At 40.7% G+C, this 22,651-nt stretch overlaps 1 protein-coding gene across 22 annotated transcripts in view; it reads right to left on the minus strand.

The window, feature by feature from the left end:
• LOC147363456 (uncharacterized) overlaps positions 1–22,651 on the minus strand; it is a 257,915-nt gene that overhangs the window by 83,820 nt on the left and 151,444 nt on the right. For 7 of the 22 annotated variants that reach the window (XR_015137150.1, XR_015137151.1, XR_015137147.1 and 4 more), the window contains one exon: positions 5,677–6,350. The exons of 7 other annotated variants lie outside the window; for them this stretch is intronic. Coding sequence is in view for 5 of the 15 variants with exons in the window: in XM_086327322.1 (XP_086183448.1) it covers positions 6,800–6,914; positions 7,433–7,554 (237 nt within the window). In the remaining 10 variants the exon portion in view is untranslated. 8 more of the 22 variants (XM_086327325.1, XM_086327323.1, XM_086327329.1 and 5 more) reach the window with 8 other exon arrangements.

Here is a 22,651-nt window from a genome sequence, read left to right on the forward strand (position 1 = left end):
AATAGATGGGGAAACAGTGGAAACAGTGTCAGACTTTATTTTTCTGGGCTCCAAAATCACTACAGATGGTGACTGCAGCCATGAAATTAAAAGACGCTTACTCCTTGGAAGGAAAGTTATGACCAACCTAGATAGCATATTCAAAAGCAGAGACATTACTTTACTTTGCCAAAGGTTTGTCTACTCAAGGCTATGGTTTTTCCTGTGGTCATGTATGGATGTGAGAGTTGGACTGTGAAGAAGGCTGAGCACTGAAGAATTGATGCTTTTGAACTGTGGTGTTGGAGAAGACTCTTGAGAGTCCCTTGGACTGCAAGGAGATCCAACCAGTCCATTCTGAAGGAGATCAGCCCTGGGATTTCTTTGGAAGGAATGATGCTAAAGCTGAAACTCCAGTACTTTGGCCACCTCATGCGAAGAGTTGACTCATTGGAAAAGACTCTGATGCTGGGAGGGATTGGGGGCAGGAGGCAAAGGGGACAACAGAGGATGAGATGGCTGGATGGCATCACTGACTCAATGGACGTGAGTCTCAGTGAACTCTGGGAGTTGGTGATGGACAGGGAGGCCTGGCGTGCTGCAATTCATGGGGTCGCAGAGTCGGACATGACTGAGCGACTGATCTGATCTGATGTGGCATGTTAAAAAAAAAAACCTAGCTATACACCTCCCATTTTCCATCCAACTTTGAAACGTTTGGTCCTTTGCCAAAATATTGATAAATGTAATAAATTAATGATCTGAAGGAGAAAAATCATCTTTTGGGCAATGTTTCAAATTAAAAGTACTCCCCACTTAGGGAAATTCAATTTATGAAATTCTAAGATTTTAACCAAAATCTGTGTATAAATTATGGATTGGAAGAAAGATTCAGGGTTTATTTAAATTACTAAAAGAATTTCTTCCATTTCACAAGATCCTCTGAACTTACTATAAATGGTGCATTAGTGCATTGAAAATATGGGATAGGATTTAATGGCACAGATGAAATTAATATAGCGTCCCCAGGCTCTCTCCTTAGGAAACTCAACCTATGGATTCCATTCAACAAGTTTACAAGGAGGGCTCAGCTCTGGTAAATACTGGAAGTGTAGGAAGATGGTGCAGGACTGGTGTGTCACTTCACCTCCCTGGGACACAAAAATACATGATTTTCTTCTGCTTTAAGTGGTCTTGGGTCCCAAGGCCAGCAACTAAATTTTAAAGAAGCCCTAGATGAATTCACCTTTTTTTTTTTTTTAAATAAACTAGAAGGAGAACTCACTGATGTGAAAGCAGAACTTAATTAAAACTGAAGAGCAGATGAGCTGGAACTGAAGAGCAGGAAGTGCCATTAAAACCAAAGCTGTCTTCCTCCTCGAGCCCTCGACCCCAAGACACACAGAATGAGCAGCCAAGTACAGAGGGGATATCACTGCCCTGTTAGGATAAGAATAATCATGCTAGTACTGATACCCTGAACAATTATTATAATAATTCCAAAGCATTCATTATATCGAACTGTATTGCTGATGACATCACAGTAATGACTACTGAAATATATCTTAATTATGAACAATGATCATAATACAGTCAAAATTCCTCCCCCTACCCTCCAATAATTAGATGTTCTCTCAAATGGCAAGACCAAGAAGATGTGTATTTAGGAGTTTGGAAAGACTTCTGAGGAGAAGATAAGGTGACCCCCTTTTTTTATTTATTTATTTTAGTTGGAGGCTAATTACTTTACAATATTGTAGTAGTTTTTGCCATACATTGATATGAATCAGCCATGGGTGTACATGTGTTCCCCATCCTGAACCCTCCTCCCACCTCCCTCCCCATCCCATCCCTCTGGGTCATCCCAGGGCACCAGCCCTGAGCACCTGTCTCATGCATCAAACCTGGACTGGTGATCTCTTTCACATATGATAATATACATGTTTCAATGTTATTCTCTCAGATCATCCCACCCTCGCTTTCTCCCACAGAGTCCAAAAGATTGTTCTATACATCTGTGTCTCTTTTTCTGAAGGTGACCCCTTTTATATCTCATGTGGCACTGATTATGGATCCACTTTCTCCTCAATACCTGCCTATTGAGATGATTTCCTGTGTTTTCTTCCTTCCTCATCTACCCTCCCAATAAACGCTCATTGCCAAAAGTGCCCAAGCTGGTCACTGTTTCCTGCAACATGAAAAAGCACAGCCAGCGCACCTGGTTAATTCCACATCTGCCTCATCACTCAAGTCCTACCCCCATTAATTTAAGAGATTTCAAGAAGGGAAGAGAAAAATCCACTTGCCACCTTCCCTCCATTCTTGCATATCATTCAACGACATAAGGCTTCAGAGAAATAAAAAACATTGTATCTCATCATGAAGAGATTAGGAGTCTTTAATCTCTCAGTTCAGTTTAATTCAGTCGCTCAGTCTTGTCTGACACTTTGCGACCCCATGAATTGCAGCACACCAGGCCTCCCTGTCCATCACCAACTCCTGGAGTTCACTCAGACTCATGTCCATCGAGTCGGTGATGCCATCCAGCCATCTCATCCTATGTTGTCCCCTTTGCCTCCTGCCCCGAATCTCTCCCAGCATCAGAGTCTTTTCCAATGAGTCAACTCTTCGCATGAGGTGGCCAAAGTACTGAAGTTTCAGCCTTAGCATCAGTCTTTCCAAAGAACACCCAGGGCTGATCTCCTTCAGAATGGACTGGTTGGATCTCCTTGCAGTCCAACGGACTCTCAAGAGTCTCTCCAACACCACACTTCAAAAGCATCAATTCTTCGGCACTCAACTTTCTTCACAGTCCAACTCTCACATCCATACATGAACACTGGAAAAACCATAGCCTTGACTAGACGGACCTTTGTTGGCAAAGTAATGTCTCTGCTTTTGAATATGCTATCTTCAGTTAAACCCCATAATACATTATAATCTTGGGTTAAAAAGTCAGTAGTTACTCAGTGTCCTAATAAATCACCTTCTAGATGCAGACCCAGCCCAACAAGACAGCTCTGCATGCAGTTAGTTCAGGCAATGTATTCCATTTGAAACCCTGTCTGACTTAGCTCTCTAGTGTCTGAAATTCTGCACCCCTATGTTTAAGATATATCTCTCATAAACAGCATATAGTTGGGCTTTGGTGTTTTTTTTTTTTAATCTTGTCTGATGATCTTTATCTCATTGGAATATTTTACCTTGTTTATTTCACATGTAATGACTCATGTATTTGAGTTTAAACTACCACATTACCACTTACTTCCTGTTGGCCCCATCTGTTCTGCGTTTCTCTCTCTCTCTACCTTGGTTTTGTTCAGATTTACTGAATTTATTATTCTTCATCTATTTTCATCTAGATTATGTTGTTTTCTTGGTATTAGTTCTGCTTAGGACATGTATCTTTGGTCTGAAGGTTTTTTTGTCACCTCTGGGAAATTCTTCCCAGTTGTATCTTCAAATATTGTTTCTGTTATATTCCCTCTCAGTCTTTTTTAAAAAAATATTACACACAATCATTTTAAAGTTCAGGCCTAATTAACTCCATTATCTGGATCCTCTATGGATCTGGTTCCTTTGTCTCTTGTTTCTTTTGGTCTGTGGTGACAAATTTATGTTTCCTCGTATGAAATATGTAGGTAAAATTTGAGGCTTTACAATATGGTATCTTCCTTCTAAGTGGTTTTAAATTTGCTGCTAAATCTAGGCAAAGGACACTCACAATTTCAAATCATCACAATTCAATCAGGGTTTGACATGATTCAAAACCTATTTCCAGGAGAGGATGTGGAGAAAAGGGAACTTTGCTACACTGTTGGTGGAAATGTAAGTTGGTATAACCACTATGGAGACTAGTATGGAGGTTCCTTATAAAACTAAGTATAGAACTACCATACAATTCAGAAATCCCAATCCTGGGCATATATCTGGAGAAAACCATAATTCAAAAAGTTTCATGCACCCCAGTGTTCATTGCAGCACCGTATTTACAACAGCCAAGACATAACAGCAACTTAAACATCTATCAACAGAGCAATGGATAAAGAAAAGTTGGTACATATATACCCTGGAATATTTCTCAGCCATAAAAAAGAACAAAATAAGGCCATTTGCAGCAACATGGATGGACAGGATGATTATCTTCCTAAATTAAGTATCTCAGAGAAAGACAAATATCATATGATATCACCTACATGTAGAATCTTTAAAAAAATGATACAAATAAATGTATATTTGCAAAACAGGAACAAACTTACAGACATAGAAAACAATCTTATGGTTACCAAAGGGATGGGGGAGAGGGATAAATTAGGAACTGGAAGTAACATATACACACTATTTTATGTAAAACAGATAACTAACAAGGACCTACTACAGCAGGGAACTCTGTTCAATATTTTGTAACAACCTATATGGGGAAAGAACCTGAATAACAATGGAGACAAATTTATACATATATAAATATGTATATTTACATATTTTACATATTTTTACATTTACATTATTTACATATATTTACATATTTACATATACATACATATGTATATATACATATACATACACATATAACTGATTCATTTTGCAGTATCAGAGAAACTAATACAAAATTGTAAATCAACTATATCCAATAAAAATTGACCAAAAAAAAATCTATTTCCAGTTTACTCTTACTCCTAGGCAGTGCCTTTGGGATCCCAATACAAAAATCTGAGGGATTTAGCAGAGCTGCCTCCCTGATGAATCCTTCACTCTGATGTTTGTCTCACCTGTAAGCCTCTAAAAGCTCTGCTTAATATTCTCAGCCTTTGAATCTCCTTTCCACTGGAAAATAGCCCCAAAGGCCCAGCTCATCCCTTCAGGGTCTTCTCCCAGATCTTTGATCCATAAGTTGTCACTGTTGTGACTTTCTTAAGGCCTTAGAAGAGATGTTTTTCATATTTGATCCAGCTTTTCCACTATTCCCAGTCGGAAGATTGGCCTGAACCATCTAAATTCACCATTATCAGAAGTAAATATCTCATGACCTAGAATCTAACCATTAGAGAGTTCTCTCTGGCTGAACACTTTGCTTCTACTTAAAATCTAAACACTGAAGAAGAGTACATCAAGTCTCTTCACTCATTTACACTTTCAAGGAAATAAATATGTTTATTATTTCCTAGATTGGGAGTGAAAAACACAAAGGAAATAGTGGGTGCCATAAGTTTAGCTTGCAGGAAGAATCCTCAGTCTTGCATATACAGATAACAGGGATAAACTGATAATGTAGTTTATTTATATTAATCTACACTAACATATTTTTGATCCTGGGGTTTTATGGATGCCATTTAGATGATTCTTGACTGCTCAAGTTTCTCACTGGAAAGATCAGTGTAAGGATATTAATCCATCCATCTGTGGCTGCCAATGGCAAGGTCAATCATCATTTGTACCGTTTGCCCTTAGCATGAAAAATCTGCTCAGCCTTAGCCTGATAAGCAACTCTGATGTCTCCCCTCAGGAAAGCAAGGGCTACTAATTATGAAATGATTCTCTTGGTATTTCATTAAGTTTATGCTCCCCGCCAATGACAGAGATGATCATTTATTTATTCGGAACCATTTTTTTATGTGCAAAGCACTAAGACAGGTGATAGAAAGGATAAAAAAGCTGAATCTTGATCCCATCCCTTTATAACATGACTCTAGTTATATTACTGTGATTTTAAGAGTTTTATTGAAGTGACTTACAATAAAGAACCATATACAAGTCCTTTTTGAAAGAAGTCAAGGCATAAACAATTAATAAATCTATGAACAAATCTCTACCTCTGTTCTCAAGGAGTTTATGATCCAGAACTAACTCAGCTTACCATGGAGTTAATTAGGATGGGATTGCCCTTGAATGGAAGGTCATTGGGCAACTTTGGAGCATAGAAGGATGCTCTTTCAATGTGGACACTGTGAGTTATCTGCTGAACAACCAGTGTTCCTCCTCTTTTTCTTAATAGAGCCTCAGTTTTATATTTATCCTCTCCACCCATAGTCAGGAGAAGGGAAGCTGGCCACCCCTCCCTCCCCAACATCTGCAGGGGTGGGTATGGTTGATCTAAATTAATCTTCTTCCAGGACCGGTAATTAGGGCAATGGTAGGCACATGCCCCGGCTTGTCCACTGGCTCCCTGCCTGGCAGGGCGCGGTGCAATCCAGACGACAGACTGAAGGGGTGGGAGCTGGGAAGATCTTCCTGGGAAGCTTCAGGGAAGAAGGTGCACTCCTCACACGATTCCTAGAGGGGCGGCTGCCAAGGCAGTCCAGAGCACGTGGACAGGACTCAGAAACTTGGTGCAACTTAGACTTCCCTGGTGGCTCAGATGGTAAAGCGTCTGCCTACAAGGTGGGAAACCTGGGTTCAATTCCTGGGTCAGAAAGATCTCCTGGAGAAGGAAATGGGCAACCCACTCCAGTATTCTTGCCTGGAAAATCCCATGGGCAGATGAACCTGGTAGGCTACAGTCCGTGGGATCACAAAGAGTCGGACACAACTTCACTTTACTTTTCCTTTGGGTGCTTGACCCAGTGCTGGTCACTGAGATGTGAGAGCAAGTCTAAACTGCTCCAAAAACAAAGCCAATCCCCAGGTCAGGAAGATCCCCTGGAGGAAGAAATGGCAACCCACTTCAATATTCTCACCTGGAAAATTCCATGGACAGAGGAGCCTGGTAGACTCCAGTCCATGGGTCACAAAGATTGGACACAACTGAGCACACACACACACACACACAAGACAGAGCCATAGAAAGAGACCTGCTGTCTTCTCCCTCCAGACGTTTCTAGGTTTAATGATGACACCCAGAACTGCAACAAAGCTGAGGATGAAGACAACGTGAAGAATGACAGACTTCAGAGATGGCAGGAACATGGCCCTTTGATAACATCATTAAGCCAGTGAGGCTGGAAGTATAAGAAATTAATTTCACACATGATTTTCGAGAAGGGCAGAATGTAAGGATATTGCCTCATCTTTTGCCTACCTTACTCTGCATGTGTTCACACAGGCAGGAATCATATGGAAGTCATCGGGGTTGGGAGATAATCTTTAGTCACATAGTCTCCTCTTAGTGACTTTGTCCCCATTTGATAAGACACAGGAATTGGACAAATAACAATACAAGCGACAGCATCATTCCTGACAAGGGCAAACTAAAATGTTGGGCTTGACCTATGGTCAGAGTTGAGCTTCCTAATCTCTCTCTGTTGTATGTGGTCCAAAACTGAAGCTTTCCTCCTCCCCTGGAGGGCCAGGACCTACCTAGAAAACACATCAGAGTTGTGAGCAAAGAAGCGCTGCTGAAAAAGGTCTTTCCAAGAGACGCCTTGGCAAGGTTGAGCCTTCCATGCTCAATTACTCCATCTGTCACACTCCCCGCTCATATCCCCCATCTCCCTCAAGACATACGATAAGGGCTTACAAGAGGCCCTTCCATGTAGTCCTTCCATTCTTCTCCATGTTGTGGCAGTAGAGCACTAGTTCTTTCCTCTCCTTGAAAACTGGATAAGCGGGACAGCTCCTCCACTGTAACAGGGGCAGAAGCTGTGTTCAACAGAGGAGCACTTCTTATTTACCTGGCTTAGAGTCCAATCTTAGCAGCGTGTAAAACATGTTAGTTGAGATTTTGAAGGAGATGTAATATATAGAGCTGCATACATATATATACATGTGTGTATGTGTGTATATATGTGTGCAAATATATATATATATGCTATTTTGTGGTAAGGAATCAAAACTTCTTGGTTAATACGAAAATTTACTTGCTGGAGATTAACATTTTTATTAAAGAAAACTCTGATGGAGTCAGATTACCTGTGTGCCATGTGACAAGTGATGAAGTTTGTTTCCTTCATCACTCCTTTCCATTCCTAGCTCATCCTTTAAGGGTTTTCCCTTTGTATATCCAACTATACAATCCACAGACAAAAATTTATTCAATTATTATTTACTGTAATGTAGTAATAGTTTCTTCAAGATTTTACTTGTGTCTCAAAATTGTGCTTGCGTCTCACCACTAGCCAAAGCGTGAAGAGAGTAGAAATGACTTGAGATGTACTCAGGCCAAATGGGGGAAAACTCAGATTAAAGCCATCAGTTTTAAACACCTTGATCAGTCTCATCTCCATGAGTAGGAATACTCAGAAACTGCTCAAAATGTGAAGGCTCAGTCAAATAAGATGTCAGCTGCACTCTTCAATTTATGGAGCTCGGAGCCTCCTCACACTCAATCCACTATCAAAGGAATGAGTCGCTGAGCTCAGGGATGGGTTTAGCAACTCAAAGTTCTATTGGTAAAAACAAAATATTTAAGACCCACTACAGTTTCCCAGCCAAACAAAGTAAGTCCCCCCTGGGAGGGTAGGTGCAAAATCGATATGAAGGGAGAACAATTGATGTACACAGGGAACTGCTATCTGGAAAATATTCGGAAGTTATATTTGCATGGCCAACTATCCTTGGCCATCTGAGGCTGACCGGAAGCTAACAGACTGAACTCTACAGAGCTGAGAACTCTCAGTCACACAAGCTATATCTGGTGATTTCTCACATGAACCTCTAGTCGAGAGGAATAAAAGAAATTACACTGACCTGAGCTAAGGTTTAATGTATGCATTCAAATAGCACATTCTCCAATTCCCACTCCTCTTTGGAAATGAAACTTTTAAAAATGAAAAATTCACCCCCCAAATTAGGAGAATAATACATGGACCATCTGTGCTGTCCCCAACTAACTTGGGAAATAAAATATTATAAATACAATTGAAGCCTTTCTTATGTGCATGACCCTCCATCCCCCAACAGTGAAATATTCTCCTGGATTTTCCACTTATCATTCTCATGCATGACACTTTTTACCACATGTCTGTAATCCATAAACAATATACAGTATTTTAATGGTTTTAAAATTATATAAATAACACGCTAGTGTGAATATCACTTCTGCAACTTGCATTTTTTTTCTCTTGACATTATGTTTTCCAAATTGAAGATTTTTGAGCAGAACCATGATAAGATTTTTCCTCTTGTTTTGACTTAGACCATCACAGTCTTGAGAAATCAGGTAGATGAATAATAACTTAAGTACAGTTGGCCCTTCATACCTACAGTTTCCACAGCCACAGATTCAACCAATCACAGATTGAAAATAATTGAAAAAACACTCCATAAACTTCCAAAAAGCAAAACTTAAATCTTCCACAGTTGTACTGGCAACTGTCTACACAGCACTGACATTGCATTAGGTATTATTGGTACCTAGAGATAATTTCAAGACTATGGGAGCGTGTGCAGAGGTTTCATGAAAATTCTACACCATTTTACAACAGGGCCTTGAGCATCCAGATTTTGGTATCCACCTAGGGGTTCCAAGAACCAGTTCCCCCATGGATAGATACCAAGGCATGATGGCAAATCACTCCAAGTTTGTTACTATGTCCACCTATAATAAGCTAGTATCAACAATCGTCAAACAATTGGGAAAAATTATTATTTCTTATTCTTTAATATTCTGTACTTTATCTCTCTTTTCATAGATAATACCCTACCATCCCACACTCTTCTATTCTTTCTAATGCCTCCAAGACAGAGAAGTATGTAGACACCAAAATACGATATGGTAGCAAGCAATAGATAAGATGAATTCATCATGCTTGATTGTAGAAAAATGGGAGCCTTCTTTGAAGAGTTATGATAGGATGGGAATAAAAGAGATTGAGTCCCCAAGCCAATAAAAAAACATCTCCAATATATTCCCAGTCCCAGTTCATAAGTCCACCTGAAGTGTAAGCCCCCATGAAGGCAGAGAGTATGTTTCTACTTCTCTGTATCACGGTGTGTGGCATATGCTCTGCATAAGACAAATTGACAATGAATATTTCTTGAAAAATCTGATGATGGTGGTGAAGAAGACTGAGATCAAAAAAGTTCAGCATTAACACAATGCCAGGCTTTTAAATCATCAAAATTACTGATTTGTTGCATTTTTATGTAAGCTCTCCTAACCCTTTCTTGTGTTTCCAACACAAACAAGCATCCTTTTTCATGTTCTTTCAATCTCATTAGTAAAAAAAAAAAAAAAAAAAAAGGAAATCTGCCACCTTTGAGTACCAATCATCTTCATATTTTTATACCTGAGGCTAAATATACCATCAATGAGCTTTAACCTTATCAGCTAGAGCCCTGTACCACTGTGCTGACAGGAGAGCCAGCCGGTTCCTAGGGGGTATTCTGTCAGAGCTATAAATCAAGATCTTCTTCAAGCAACCATCAAGTCCTGTTTCATCCAGGCCAAGGCAGGAAAAATGAGCTTATGTGTCAGAAAGTTAACAGATTACTTCACAATAAGAAATATAGCTGCCATGGAGAACAGAATATGCCAGTTTCCAAGACTGGCTTCCTCTCTCACACAGTCCTGAAGGTTTGCTGATGACATTTATTTTCAGAAGGTCACCACTGTGTGTGCCTCTCTGCTGAGCTGCAAGTGCCCTGTTGCTCTAAGCCAGAGGGAATATCCTGTTTGACTTTGACCAAGCTTAGCTTTCTCAGAGGTCTATTTTATGCTCAGTGGCTTTCTATTAATAAGTGGAAGTGTGAATCTTTGCTTCAGTCCTCTTTAAGTCCTTCTTTGTCTTTCTATTAGTCCTTCTTATTTTTAAAAATACTGATCTGCTTAAGCCCTGGTCCCCAAAGCAAACCTCATAAGGGCTCTGAGCAAATGTGTATGTAAGAGTTAAGCTTAGTAGGGTTCTTTATGTATGCAAAGAGTCCTAATTGGATCTCCTGAATCCAATCTATACCTATATTCATTTAAAGGCAAACTAAAATATTACTATCTCATAAAAGAGGCACACCTCTTCAAGTAAGCTGTTATACAGTAGATCATCAGCAAAGCTCTCAATCCTAAAATTACATATTAAATCATAATCTGGACTGATGAAGATATAGGCAAGGAAATAAATAATATACATGCTGAAAAAACTCAGATGACATTAGTTCTCTATGACATTTTTGGTAACAGTTTACAATATCAGAATATGTGAGCTGAAAAAAACTTTAATAATTTTTTAATCACAAATTTCACAATGGTGCTTAAATTGACTTTAGTCAAAATAACCAAATTACCACTGGACATTTTATCAGGACATGAGAAGATCTGAATCAAGCAATTCTATAGAAACTATTGATACAGTCATAATTTCTATTAATAGCAAAACACTGAAGATAGCATATGAAGATCAAGTATACTCTAGCTTCAACTAGTCCCTTTCCAACAACTAGCTTAACAGATTTTCCATAATGCACAGTCCTTAACTATTTATGCATTTTATTTAATCTCAAAACCCAAAAAAGAGAGCTGGGATCTAGTCAGATCATTTTCAGCAGGTTCATGAACTACAGATTTTAAACCCATTTCAATAATTTGAGCAATACCAAAGAAATTCTTAGCAAAGGAGTTAGAGCAATTAAAAGTTTTAGCTGATGTTAAACATCAAACTTTCAATAACTCCCTCATGAATTTAATAAAACCTGGGCAAATATAAACCAAAATTCTTTGATACAACATCCAAAGGTTGGACTTGTGTTTCTGAAAAAAGGCATTACATTATTTTTTAACACTGGAGGATCTCCCCTTTCTAACTTCAAGGCCAGAATAAGATCTTGAGCATTGGCCTTAGAGGACAGGTGTCCTAGGGCTATTCTCATGCCAAATGCCAAGAGTCAGGCCACTATTAGGGCAAGATGGGGTGGGAACAGGAGACAAAGCAGATTTAAACATTGTCTGTTCCTTGTGCAGTGCATGTAAAAGAGGGGCTAGGACAAATAATAACTTATATGCAGAGTACATCATGAGAAATGCCAGGCTGGATAAAACACAAGCTGGAATCAAGATTGCTGGGAGTAATATCAATAACCTCAGATATGCAGATGCTGCTGCTGCTGCTAAGTCGCTTCAGTCATGTCAGACTCTGTGCGACCCCATAGACAGCAGCCCACCAGGCTCCTCCATCCCTGGGATCTCCAGACAAGGACACTGGAGTGGGTTACCATTTCCTTCTCCAATGCATGAAAGTAAAAAGTGAAAGTGAAGTTGCCTAGTCATGTCGGACTCTTAGCGACCCCATGGACTGCAGCCGACCAGGCTCCTCCATTCATGGGATTTTCCAGGCAAGAGTGCTGCAGTGGTATGTCATTGCCTTCTCCGGATATGCAGATGACACCACACTTATGGCAGAAAGCAGAGAACGAAAGAGCCTCTTGATGAAAGTGAAAGAGGAGAGTGAAAAAGTTGGCTTAAAACTCAACATTAAAAAAAGGAAAATCATGGCATCTGGTCCATTAAAGTCATGGCAAACAACGGGGAAACAAAGGAAATAGTGACAGACTTTATTTTCTCGGGCTCCAAAATCACTGCAGGTGGTGACTGCTGCCATGAAATTAAAAGATGCTTGCTCCTTGGAAAAAAAGCTATGACCAATCTAGTTCAGTTCAGTTCAGTCACTCAGTTGTGTCCAACTCTTTGTGACTCCATGGACTTCAGCACGTCAGGCTTCCCTGTCCATCACCAACTACTGGAGCTTACTGAAACTCATGTCCATTGAGCCGGTGATGCCATCCAACCATCTCATCCTCTGTCATCCCCTTCTCCTCCTGTCTTTAATCTTTCCCGGCATCAGGGTTTTTTCAAATGAATCAGTTCTTCACATCAGGTGGCCAAATACTGGAGTTTCAGCTTCAGCATCAGTCCTTCCAATGAATATTCAGAACTGATTTCCTTTATGATGGACTGGTTGGATCTTCTTGCAGTCCAAGGGACTCTGAAGAGTCTTCTCCAACACCACACTTCCAAAGCATCAATTCTTTGGTGCTCAGCTTTCTTTATAGTCCAACTCTCACATCCATCCATGACTCCTGGAAAAACCATAGCTTTGATAGACAGACCTTTGCTGGCAAAGTAATGTCTCTGCTTTTTAATACGCTTTCTAGGTTGTTCATAACTTTTCTTCCAAGAAGCAGGCATCTTTAAATTTCATGGCTGCAGTTGCCATCTGCAGTGATTTTGGAGCCCCAAAAAGTAAAGTCTCTCACTATTTCCATTTCTTCCCCATCTATTTGCCGTGAAGTGATGGGACCAGATGCCATGATCTTAGTTTTCTGAATGTTGAGTTTTAAACCAACTTTTTCACTCTCTTTTACCTTCATCAAGAGGCTCTTTAGTTCTTCCTTGCTTTCTGCCATAAGTTTGGTGTCATCTGCATATCTGAGGTTATTAATATATCTCCCGGCAATCTTGATTCCAGCTTGTGATTCATCCAGCCCAGCATTTCTCATGATGTACTATGCATACAAGTTAAATAAGCAGGATGATACTATACAGCCTTTACATATGCCTTTCCCAACTTGGAACCAATCTGTTGTTCCATGGCCAGTTCTAACTGTTTATTCTTGACCTGCACACAGATTTCTCAGGAGGCAGGTCAGGTGGTCTAGTATTCCCATCTCTTGAAGAATTTTCCCCAGTTTGTTGTGATCCACATAGTCAAAGGTTTTGGTACAATCAATAAAGTAGAAGTATATGTTTTTATGGAATTCTCTTGCTCTAATGATCCAACAGATATCGGCAATTTGATCTCTGGTTCCTCTGCCTTTTCTAAATCCAGCTTGAACATCTGGTAGTTCATGGTTCATGTACTATTGAAGCCTGGCTTGGAGAATTTTGAGCATTACTTTACTAGCATGTGAGATGAGTGCAACTGTGCAGTAGTTTGAGCATTCTTTGGCATTGCCTTTATTTGGGACTGGAATGAAAACTGACCTTTTCCAGTTCTGTGGCCATTGCTGAGTTTTCCAAATTTGCTGGCATATTGACTGAAACACTTTCACAGCATCATCTTTTAGGACATGAAATAGCTCAACTGGAATTCCATCACCTCCACCAGCTTTGTTCATAGTGATACTGACTAAGGCCCACTTGACTTTGCATTCCAGAAGACTCCACACATGGACATCACCAGATGGTTAATACAGAAATCACACTGATTATATTCTTTGCAGCCAAAGATGGAGAAGCTCTATACAGTCAACAAAAACAAGACTGGGAGCTGACTGTGGCTCAGATCATGAACCCCTTATCGCCAAATTCAGACTTAAATTGAAGAAAGTAGGGAAAATGACTAGATCATTCATGTATGACCTAATTCAAATCCCTTAAAGTTATACAGAGAAAGTGTCAAATACATTGAAGGGATTAGATCTGATACACAGAGTGCCGGAAGAACTATGGATGGAGGTTCATGACATTGTATAGTGATCAAGACCATACCCAAGAAAAAGAAGTGCAAAAAGGCAAAATAGCTGTCTGAGGAGGCCTTACAAATAGCTGTGAAAAGAAGAGAAGTGAAAGGCAAAGGAGAAAAGGAAAGATGTACCTATTTGAATGCAGAGTTCCAAAGAATAGCAAGGAGAGATAAGAAAGCCTTCTTCAGTGATAAGTGCAAGAAATCGAGGAAAACAATAGAATGGGAAAGCCTAGAGATCTCTTCAGGAAAATTGGAGATACCAAGGGAATATTTCACACAAAGATGGGCACAATAAAGGACAGAAATGGTATGGACCTAACAGAAGCAGAAGATATTAAGAAGAGGTAGCAAGAATACACAGAAGAACTATACAAAAACGATCTTCATGACCCAGATAACCATGATGGTGTGATCACTCACTTAGAACCAGACATCCTAAAATGACCAACCTAGACAGTATATTAAAAAGCAGAAACATTACTTAGCCAGCAAAGTTCCATCTAGTCAAAGCTATGGTTTTTCTAGTAGTCATGAATGGATGTGAGAGTGAACTATAAAGAAAGCTGAGCACCAAAGAATTGATGCTTTTGAAATGTGATGTTGGAGAAGACTCTTGAGAGTCCCTTGGACTGCAAGGATATCCAACCAGTCAATACTAAAGGAAATAAGTCCTGAATATTCATTGGAAGGACTGATGCTGAAGCTGAAACTCCAATATTTGGCCACCTGATGTGAAGAACTGACTCACCGGAAAAGACCCTGATGCTGGGAAAGATTGAAGGCAGGAGAAGAAGGGGATGACAGAGAGGATGAGATGGTTGGAGGGCATCACTGCCATGATGGACATGGGTTTGTAAAGCTCCAGGAGTTGGTGATGGGCATGGAAACCTGGCATGCTGCAGTCCATGGGGTTGCAAAAACTCAGACAGAGTTACTGAACTGGAACCAGAGGACAGCTAACTTGATGTCCATTGCATCAAGCCAGCAGGAGAAATACCACATATTAAGACACATGAAATATACTTTTAATAATACTTCTAATAACCTTTATCTCTTGTGCTCAGTCACTTCAGTCATATCTGACTCTGTGACCCCATGGAACATAGCCCAGCAGGCTCCTCTGTCCATGGGATTTTCCAGGTAAGATTACTGGAGTGGGTTGCCATTTACTTGTCCAGGGGATCTTCCCCACCCAGGGATCAAACCTGCATTTCCTGCATCTCCTGCTTCTTCTGCATTGCAGACAGATTCTTTACCGATAAGCTACCAGGAATAGTTAGGATCTAATTATAAGCCAGCAACTGAGTTTTTCCCACCCAGCTCTTAGCAACTACACCTAAAGAACACCAAAACTTTTCCTACATCATGTGGGCAGAATCCAGGTCCATCCTGGATTTTCTGCAACTTACAAGCCTTCTGGTTATGAACCAGTGCATGAACCTCTCTGAGCCAGTTTCTTCTTAATAGCCTATGGCCAGATCTCAAGAAAAGATGAGACAAAGATGAGCTATAATCATCACTCCATGTAACTCTATGAGGCCTTTCTTGTCTTACAGCACAGTACAGTGGAAGGAACACAGGCTCAGAGTTGGAGAGTTAACAATTTGAGACTCGAGTCTGGTAACTAGTGCCATGTTACAGAGGAAGAGTAGCTAGCATCTCTAGGCTTTATTTTTCCCCAACTATAAAATGGGGATAATGATACATTCACCTTGCTTTTTAAGCGACATCTTCACACTGAGTTTTTCAAGGGCAGGGACTGACCCTTATAGGTATTCAGTAAGGGAGGTCATAGCAGTGGTTGTTGCTATTATTATTATTGTTACTGTGCTGGTTGATTGATCTGGAGAAGCTGTGGGCCAACTGAGAAACAGTGAAAAAGGAAGGAAGACAGAAGTGGAGCTGCCTTGACAGAAAGAGACTGGTGGTGTGTGAGGGGAGAAGAAATAGGTTAAGAAAATTAGGAGAGAAATCTTTAAAAAGCCAGAGTGGGAAGTGAGAGAGAAGGTCAGTAACCACATGAAAATAGGTTGAGGGGAGGAGAAACAGAACCCATGAGAGTGGTGGTGGTGTAGCCATTCTAATAAAAACTTCAAAAAGACACATGAGGATAAAAAGCTTCCCTGGCAAATGGGACCACTGTGATTGGTATGAGTCAAGAGATCCCTTGGAAGAAATACGTCATCATGACAGACAATTGAAAGCTGCTATAATAAGCATCCAAAGAGAATGGCTTTGACTACACTTAAAGAATATAATAAATACATACAAATCCTATCAGATGTTTGCTCTCCTACTATACCCTAGTTTAAGGGAGAAAGGGTAACAATTCCAGCACAGTACTGAATACAAAACCTTGTGGACAGGGAATACCAAGATGCCACTGGCCTTCAGGACTTTAAGTAAAAAAATAATAGGCCCTCTTCATTCAGAAGACACCATACTGTTTCAGAGGAAATTTCTGAGAGGGAATTTATTACTAAACAAATCACTCCTGTGTAACTACAACTAACCAATTTGTTTACCTGAAGAAATCAAGGCCTTTTTTTTTTTTTTAATATCACACTGGAATCCCCAGTTTCCAGGACACGGTGGAAAGGTCTTCCAGTTCCATCTCATGAAGGAACAGCTGAAGGTGCCTCACAAGAGGCCCTGCCCCATCTTCAGTGATGTGGATTCTTCACCTCACCTCCGCCTTTACCCAAGGTATGCAGATACCTAGTTACACACTCTCCATCAACCAGGAAGCTGAAGCCTGTTCACTATAGAAAGCAGGGAAACTTGGTGACCTCAGCTTCTGAAGATTCAGAATACTTGATATTAAAAGGGCTTTCTGCTTCTCCCTCTTTGTTAAGGGGAAAAACAAGTAAAGGATTTCTTGAAACACTGGGGAATCTCTTCGGCTATACTAGCATAGGGTGTGCCTTCCTAGCAAAGACATGTCAGTCTGGAACAAGATGACCAGGACAAATCCCAAGGCAGGTGAGGTGAGCAACACAGCTTAGATATGGATGGAAACAGTGACTGAAGGAATCTGGAGAGAAGAGCAAAGAGAAACAACCCAATGGTCATTGTGGAGGTCAGCCAGGGCGGTATAAAGAGGATGGAAGTGTGGTACCCAAGGAGCTCAGGACAGGAGCCATCTAAGGGCAGAAGTGCCCTCTGGGGCATGGAACCAGCAGCAGAGAATGCAGTGGGTGCAAGAGAGACTATAAAACAAACATTGTTTCCACAATCCCTGCTGATACCTTCATTATGGCTGCTTCTGGGAGGAGCCACAACAAAGCTGTTTGCTTTCTTTATTTGACAGCGTGCAGAGAGCTGCTGCTGGCCAGATTTTACACAAAACCATGATTTCTGGGGCCAAAATGCTTGCTGGTGAAAAAATATATTCCTAGGATTTGAGTGGCTTCCTTCAAACAAAGGATAAAAGATATAGGATTTATTCCAGCACGTCAGCTTTCCAACTGTTTTCATCAATGCATATTCACCCAAAGTATACACAGGACAGAGTTCACTGAGAAAATGATACTCACTTTGTCATTTCCAATAGGTCTCAAAATACTAAATTTACATTAAAGGACAAATCCCTTTCAAGTCTTGTGAAAGAAAAAGGCTCACAAGACCAAAAAGATGGAGGTGAACTCAAAAGTCCTCTTATTCTATCTTCAAGCTGCTGGGTTACTAACAGTTTAAATACTTGTCACTGACCCTTTTGCAGACTTGAGCAGTCAAGATCTTTAACTGAATTATCTTTCCTTAATAAAATACAATTCTTCAGGCAGATTTACCCATGCCTAAGAAAATACATTCAGTGTTAAAAATTAAATGAAACAAATGTTTACAGTGCTATATAATTTAGCATTTGAACTGGGGTAAAAAGGGGGGACTAAAGTGGTCATATTCCCCCAACACCATGTCCAGACCAGCCTGCTACGTCGCTTCAGTCGTGTCTGACTCTGTGTGACCCCACAGTCCGCAGCCCACCAGGTTCCGCCGTCCCTGGGATTCTCCAGGCAGGAACACTGGAGTAGGTCACCATTTCCTTCTCCAATGCATGAAAGTGAAAAGTGAACGTGAAGTCACTCAGTCGTGTCCGACTCTTAGTGACCCCATGGACTGCAGCCTACCAGGCTCCTCCGTCCATGGGATTTTCCAGTCAAGAGTACTGGAGTGGGGTACTCCAGAAGGTACATTGCCTTCTCCGCCAGACAAGCCTAAAAGCATCCAATTTGTCTGTTACCAATTCTGATAAACCAGCAGCAAGACCTCTAAGTACTAGCAGCAATGAATGAGGGGAAACAAGTGACACATATTCAGGATTTGTCTTTCCCTCCTACACTGAATTCACAATCCAAGATAAAGACAAATGAGAAGAGGGAAAGAATAGAATAACAGAAAGACTAATCCCAGGAAAACAGAAAGGTGAGGTTTATTCAGTGGTAGACAAAGTCCTACTTAAATACCTAAATGCCCCACCCATTGCCAGGTATCCATGACATTAGCCAACAGAATTACTGTATAATCTACTGGAGGGGAAAAGGAGAAGCTCCCACGTATGGACCAGAAAGCCTCTGTTGCATGATTCTGGCTCTCTACTTTCCACTATGGAAAGATAAGTCACAGTGTGTGATACTTTGGTGACACAGGCAATTCATGATAGTCAGATCATCCTGGAATGAGGTCCAGGTGGTGCCAGTAGAGCAGCTATAGAACAAATATTCCTGATGTCTGATTCTTGGCAGGATACTTTAAACAAAACAAAAATTATATTTTGTTGTCAAATAAAACATGGCACATGCAGCAAAATGGTTTTGCCCTTCTAATAAAGGTCAGAACCTTACTTTAGATGAAAGGGCTGGCGAATACCCCTCACAACTGGGGTTTTATCAGTTTAAAAGATTCAAAGATGTATTTTGCTTTGCTTTGTATAACTTTCCTTCACCAATGTCTGAAACCTGTATGGGACTGTATTCCTCAGGGGGAAGATATGCCAAATATTGTTTGTTTTAAACATGGCTGGTAATCAATAACATAATAGGTCCTTCCGTTTATTTCACTTAAAACTCATATGTCCTCACTCCCTCCTTTCTACACTTTGGGGGTTGAGATCTCTAAGTGTGTAACTTGAAAACCCTACGGAAATGGTGATGATATCCATACGGAGCACTTGCATATTTAGGGCCAAGCAGACAGGGTGGCAGTCTATAGTAAGTACTGGTTCCCAAAATTGAGAGATTGAGTCATCCCTGGAGAAGGGAATTGCTAAGATTCAACACATGATTTAGAAGTGGTTTACAAACACACTGCTGGTGAAGAACTGGGCAACAGTTAAGATCAGAATAGCCTGCCAGTTTGAACAAAGTTTTAAAGGAATTCTTTGTCCAGTAACCCATCTGAAGAAAGGCTGTGTTAAAGAAGTCAAGTGGTCCACAAAGAGGGTTTTGAATGTATCCATTTGGAAGACACTTCCAGTCAGTATCATGCCTTCTCTGTTGTAGAATGGGCCTGGTTCATCATCCATTCAGTTCCGTTGCTCTAAAATTCAGATATAATATTTCTAAGGACAATATGCTTATCTTGGTTCTGACTCCATGATTTCCCAGCAATTTATGATCATTTATTTGCTGTGACAAATAGGATGACCTCAAGAAGATGCCCTCGATACTGAACACAGTATTCCAAACCTGGAAAGACATTCACCCCACTGTAAATCACTCTGAAAGCTTCCGGATTTATCATGTGTTTCTTGGGGGTTTAGGTTGTATCAACACCTAAGGGCTGCAGGAGCTCTGGGAAAAATTGAACCCAGAAAGTTGTCGATTGCCCTTAAACCATAGAATCTCCACCAAGGAATATCTAGTGAGGCTTTAATTGAGCTAACACCAACTTCATTTAGCAGCATCTTTTTTTTTTTTTTTTTTAAAGCAGAAAAGACACAATGCTCCCCCTGCCTGGGGGCTGTTTGGCCCACCTCCAATAGCACTGTGCACACAACAGATCATTCAAATGCATCCTCCCCGCACCATCATGAAGATGTTTTGTTCTGGTGAAGAGTAGTTAATGCGGATGTTAGAACAACCCAGAGTCATTTTTATTGTGAAGACTGGATGTGTAATTCAAACTTGTGAATTCAATAACTTCTCATTCTAGCACCCAAAGGAAATGTGTCTAGTCGAGCTCATTGCAATCAAATGCCCTCCAGCACACTGAAAACCCATTAAGAAAGAACAAGACACTCCAGACACTTGCTGCACCGCCGGGAACGGGGGGCACAAGGGAGATTGCAGGCCCTTGGAAAAGGGAAATCACATAATTTCTTTATGAAAAAAAAGTCATTATCTTTTTATTAACCTCACTGGGATACTCTGAAGTATCATGCATACTAGCCACCTTTTCCCCTTTCCCTGGAAGCCCCAAGCCCTTCATAAAATATATCATTTCCCAGTGATGTACCAAAAATACATCTCTGAATGAATACGTGTCTAGATGGATAAAGCTGCATTATTTGTTAGTGTAGATGAGGCTTAAAACTTGGCTTGGACTTAAAGCGTGGAGGGCAGTAATTTAGGAAATTGGCTTGAAAAGACTGTTGAACTTTAAAAAAAATTATAGCTAGCACTTGCCTTGTGCCAGACACTACCTACCTGGGAGCTTCTGATATGTTTGTAATCCTCCCAATAAGTCTGCAAGATAGTTATTATCCGTCTTTTAGTAATGGAGAATCTGAGAGAGGAAGTAACATTCCCAAGGTTATACAGCCAGACAGCCAGAGAGACAAATCTGTCTGATGTCCAAAGACTTTTCCTTGAAATACACTGGAGCAATTCTCAGAATTAGTTCTGGATCAATGATTAAACAGTCAGCCTCTCTCTGCCTCCATTTTTTCCTTCTATAAAATAAAAGTAATATATGAAGTAATTCTGAGTTTCCTTCTTACTTTAAATCTTATGACACTATGTGACTTCTACACTGCCCAAATCGCAATGCAGCAGCATTTTCCTAGGATTTGTAGAAGCCTTCAAAGTGCTAAAGCACAAAAATCTTGTTTATAATCTATTGGCTAAACACTATGCTAGCAGTTACCTTCAATAGCCAGTTACCAAAATTGAACCTGGAAGACAGCAAATGGTTTTAGTCCTTCCTAAAAGGTTCAGTGTAGTCAGCAGAAAACAAACAAACATATTCACCTCAATGGATCTAATTATGAGCTTCCCAGGTAACTCAGAGGTAAAGAATCCGCCTGCCAATGCAGGAGACACGGGTTCGATCTCTGGGTTGGGAAGATCCCCTCAAGAAGGAAATGGCAACCCACTCTAGTATTCTTTTCTGGGAAATCCCACGGACAGAGGAGCCTGGCAGGCTATCGTCCATGGGTTCGCAAAGTGTTGGACACGACTTAGTGACTGAACAACAACAATTATTACAGGGTGATCTTTGAGGAATGGATCTGCAGATGACCTTAGCTGCCACAATTCCAATGGTGTATTTCAGGTGCTTTTGGCTCAGTTTGTCTTTCAATAATACCTGCTGCTTAAGTAGATATGAATATCTGAGAGTTGAAATACTGTAGCTGACATTCTTTGCAAAATTCCAGGTCTGAAGAATTCTGTCCATTGTAAGATCCCTTATTAGTATTAGGGATTTTAAATTAGACAAAATGGTTTTGTTGTAAGTGGGAACTATTTCTGGGAATGTAGCAAATTAAAGTCAGACTCAGGTGTCAGTTCTGTTCTGCCAGGAACAGACTGTGTGGCAGAGGGTTAAATAAAGAGCTGACACACCTCCTCTGAACCTCAGCTCCTTACTGGTAAATGTGTGTAATAATATTCACCTTACAGGGTTGCTGTGAGACAACAGGAAGTGGGATATAGAAACAACCTCCTAACTGGTGTCTCTGCTTCTATCCCAGCCCCCACAGACTTTTCTCAGAACAGCAGCTAAAGAGATTCAGACAGAAACAGAAGTGAAAGAACTGCTCTCTCACTCGCAGTAAAAGCCAAAGGCCCTTCTGTAAGGCCCTGCAGGATCTGTACCTTCTCCCCACCCCTTCACCCCCTAGTTCTCTGCCCTTATCTCTGGTCAGCCTGCTCTTGAATGGTGTGGCGGCCACACTGCCCTCCTCGCAGGCGCTGGAGTGCACCAGGCATGCTGCTGCTGCCTCAGGACCTTTGCACCTGAAGCTCCCTCTGCCTGGAATCCTCCTTCCCCAGATGCGCACAACTTGCTCCTCACTCCTAAGGGCCTCTGCTCTCAGAGCACCTTCTCAGTACCCTCTTCCTTGGCATCCTTTCCAAAATGATCACTCCTCTGCTCCCAAGTCCTCTCTCCCTTCTATTTAT

Source organism: Bos grunniens, chromosome 11, assembly GCF_055505025.1.
Source record: "Bos grunniens cultivar Pamir isolate PY7600 chromosome 11, Bosgru_T2T1.0, whole genome shotgun sequence".
Lineage (NCBI taxonomy): Eukaryota > Metazoa > Chordata > Mammalia > Artiodactyla > Bovidae > Bos > Bos grunniens.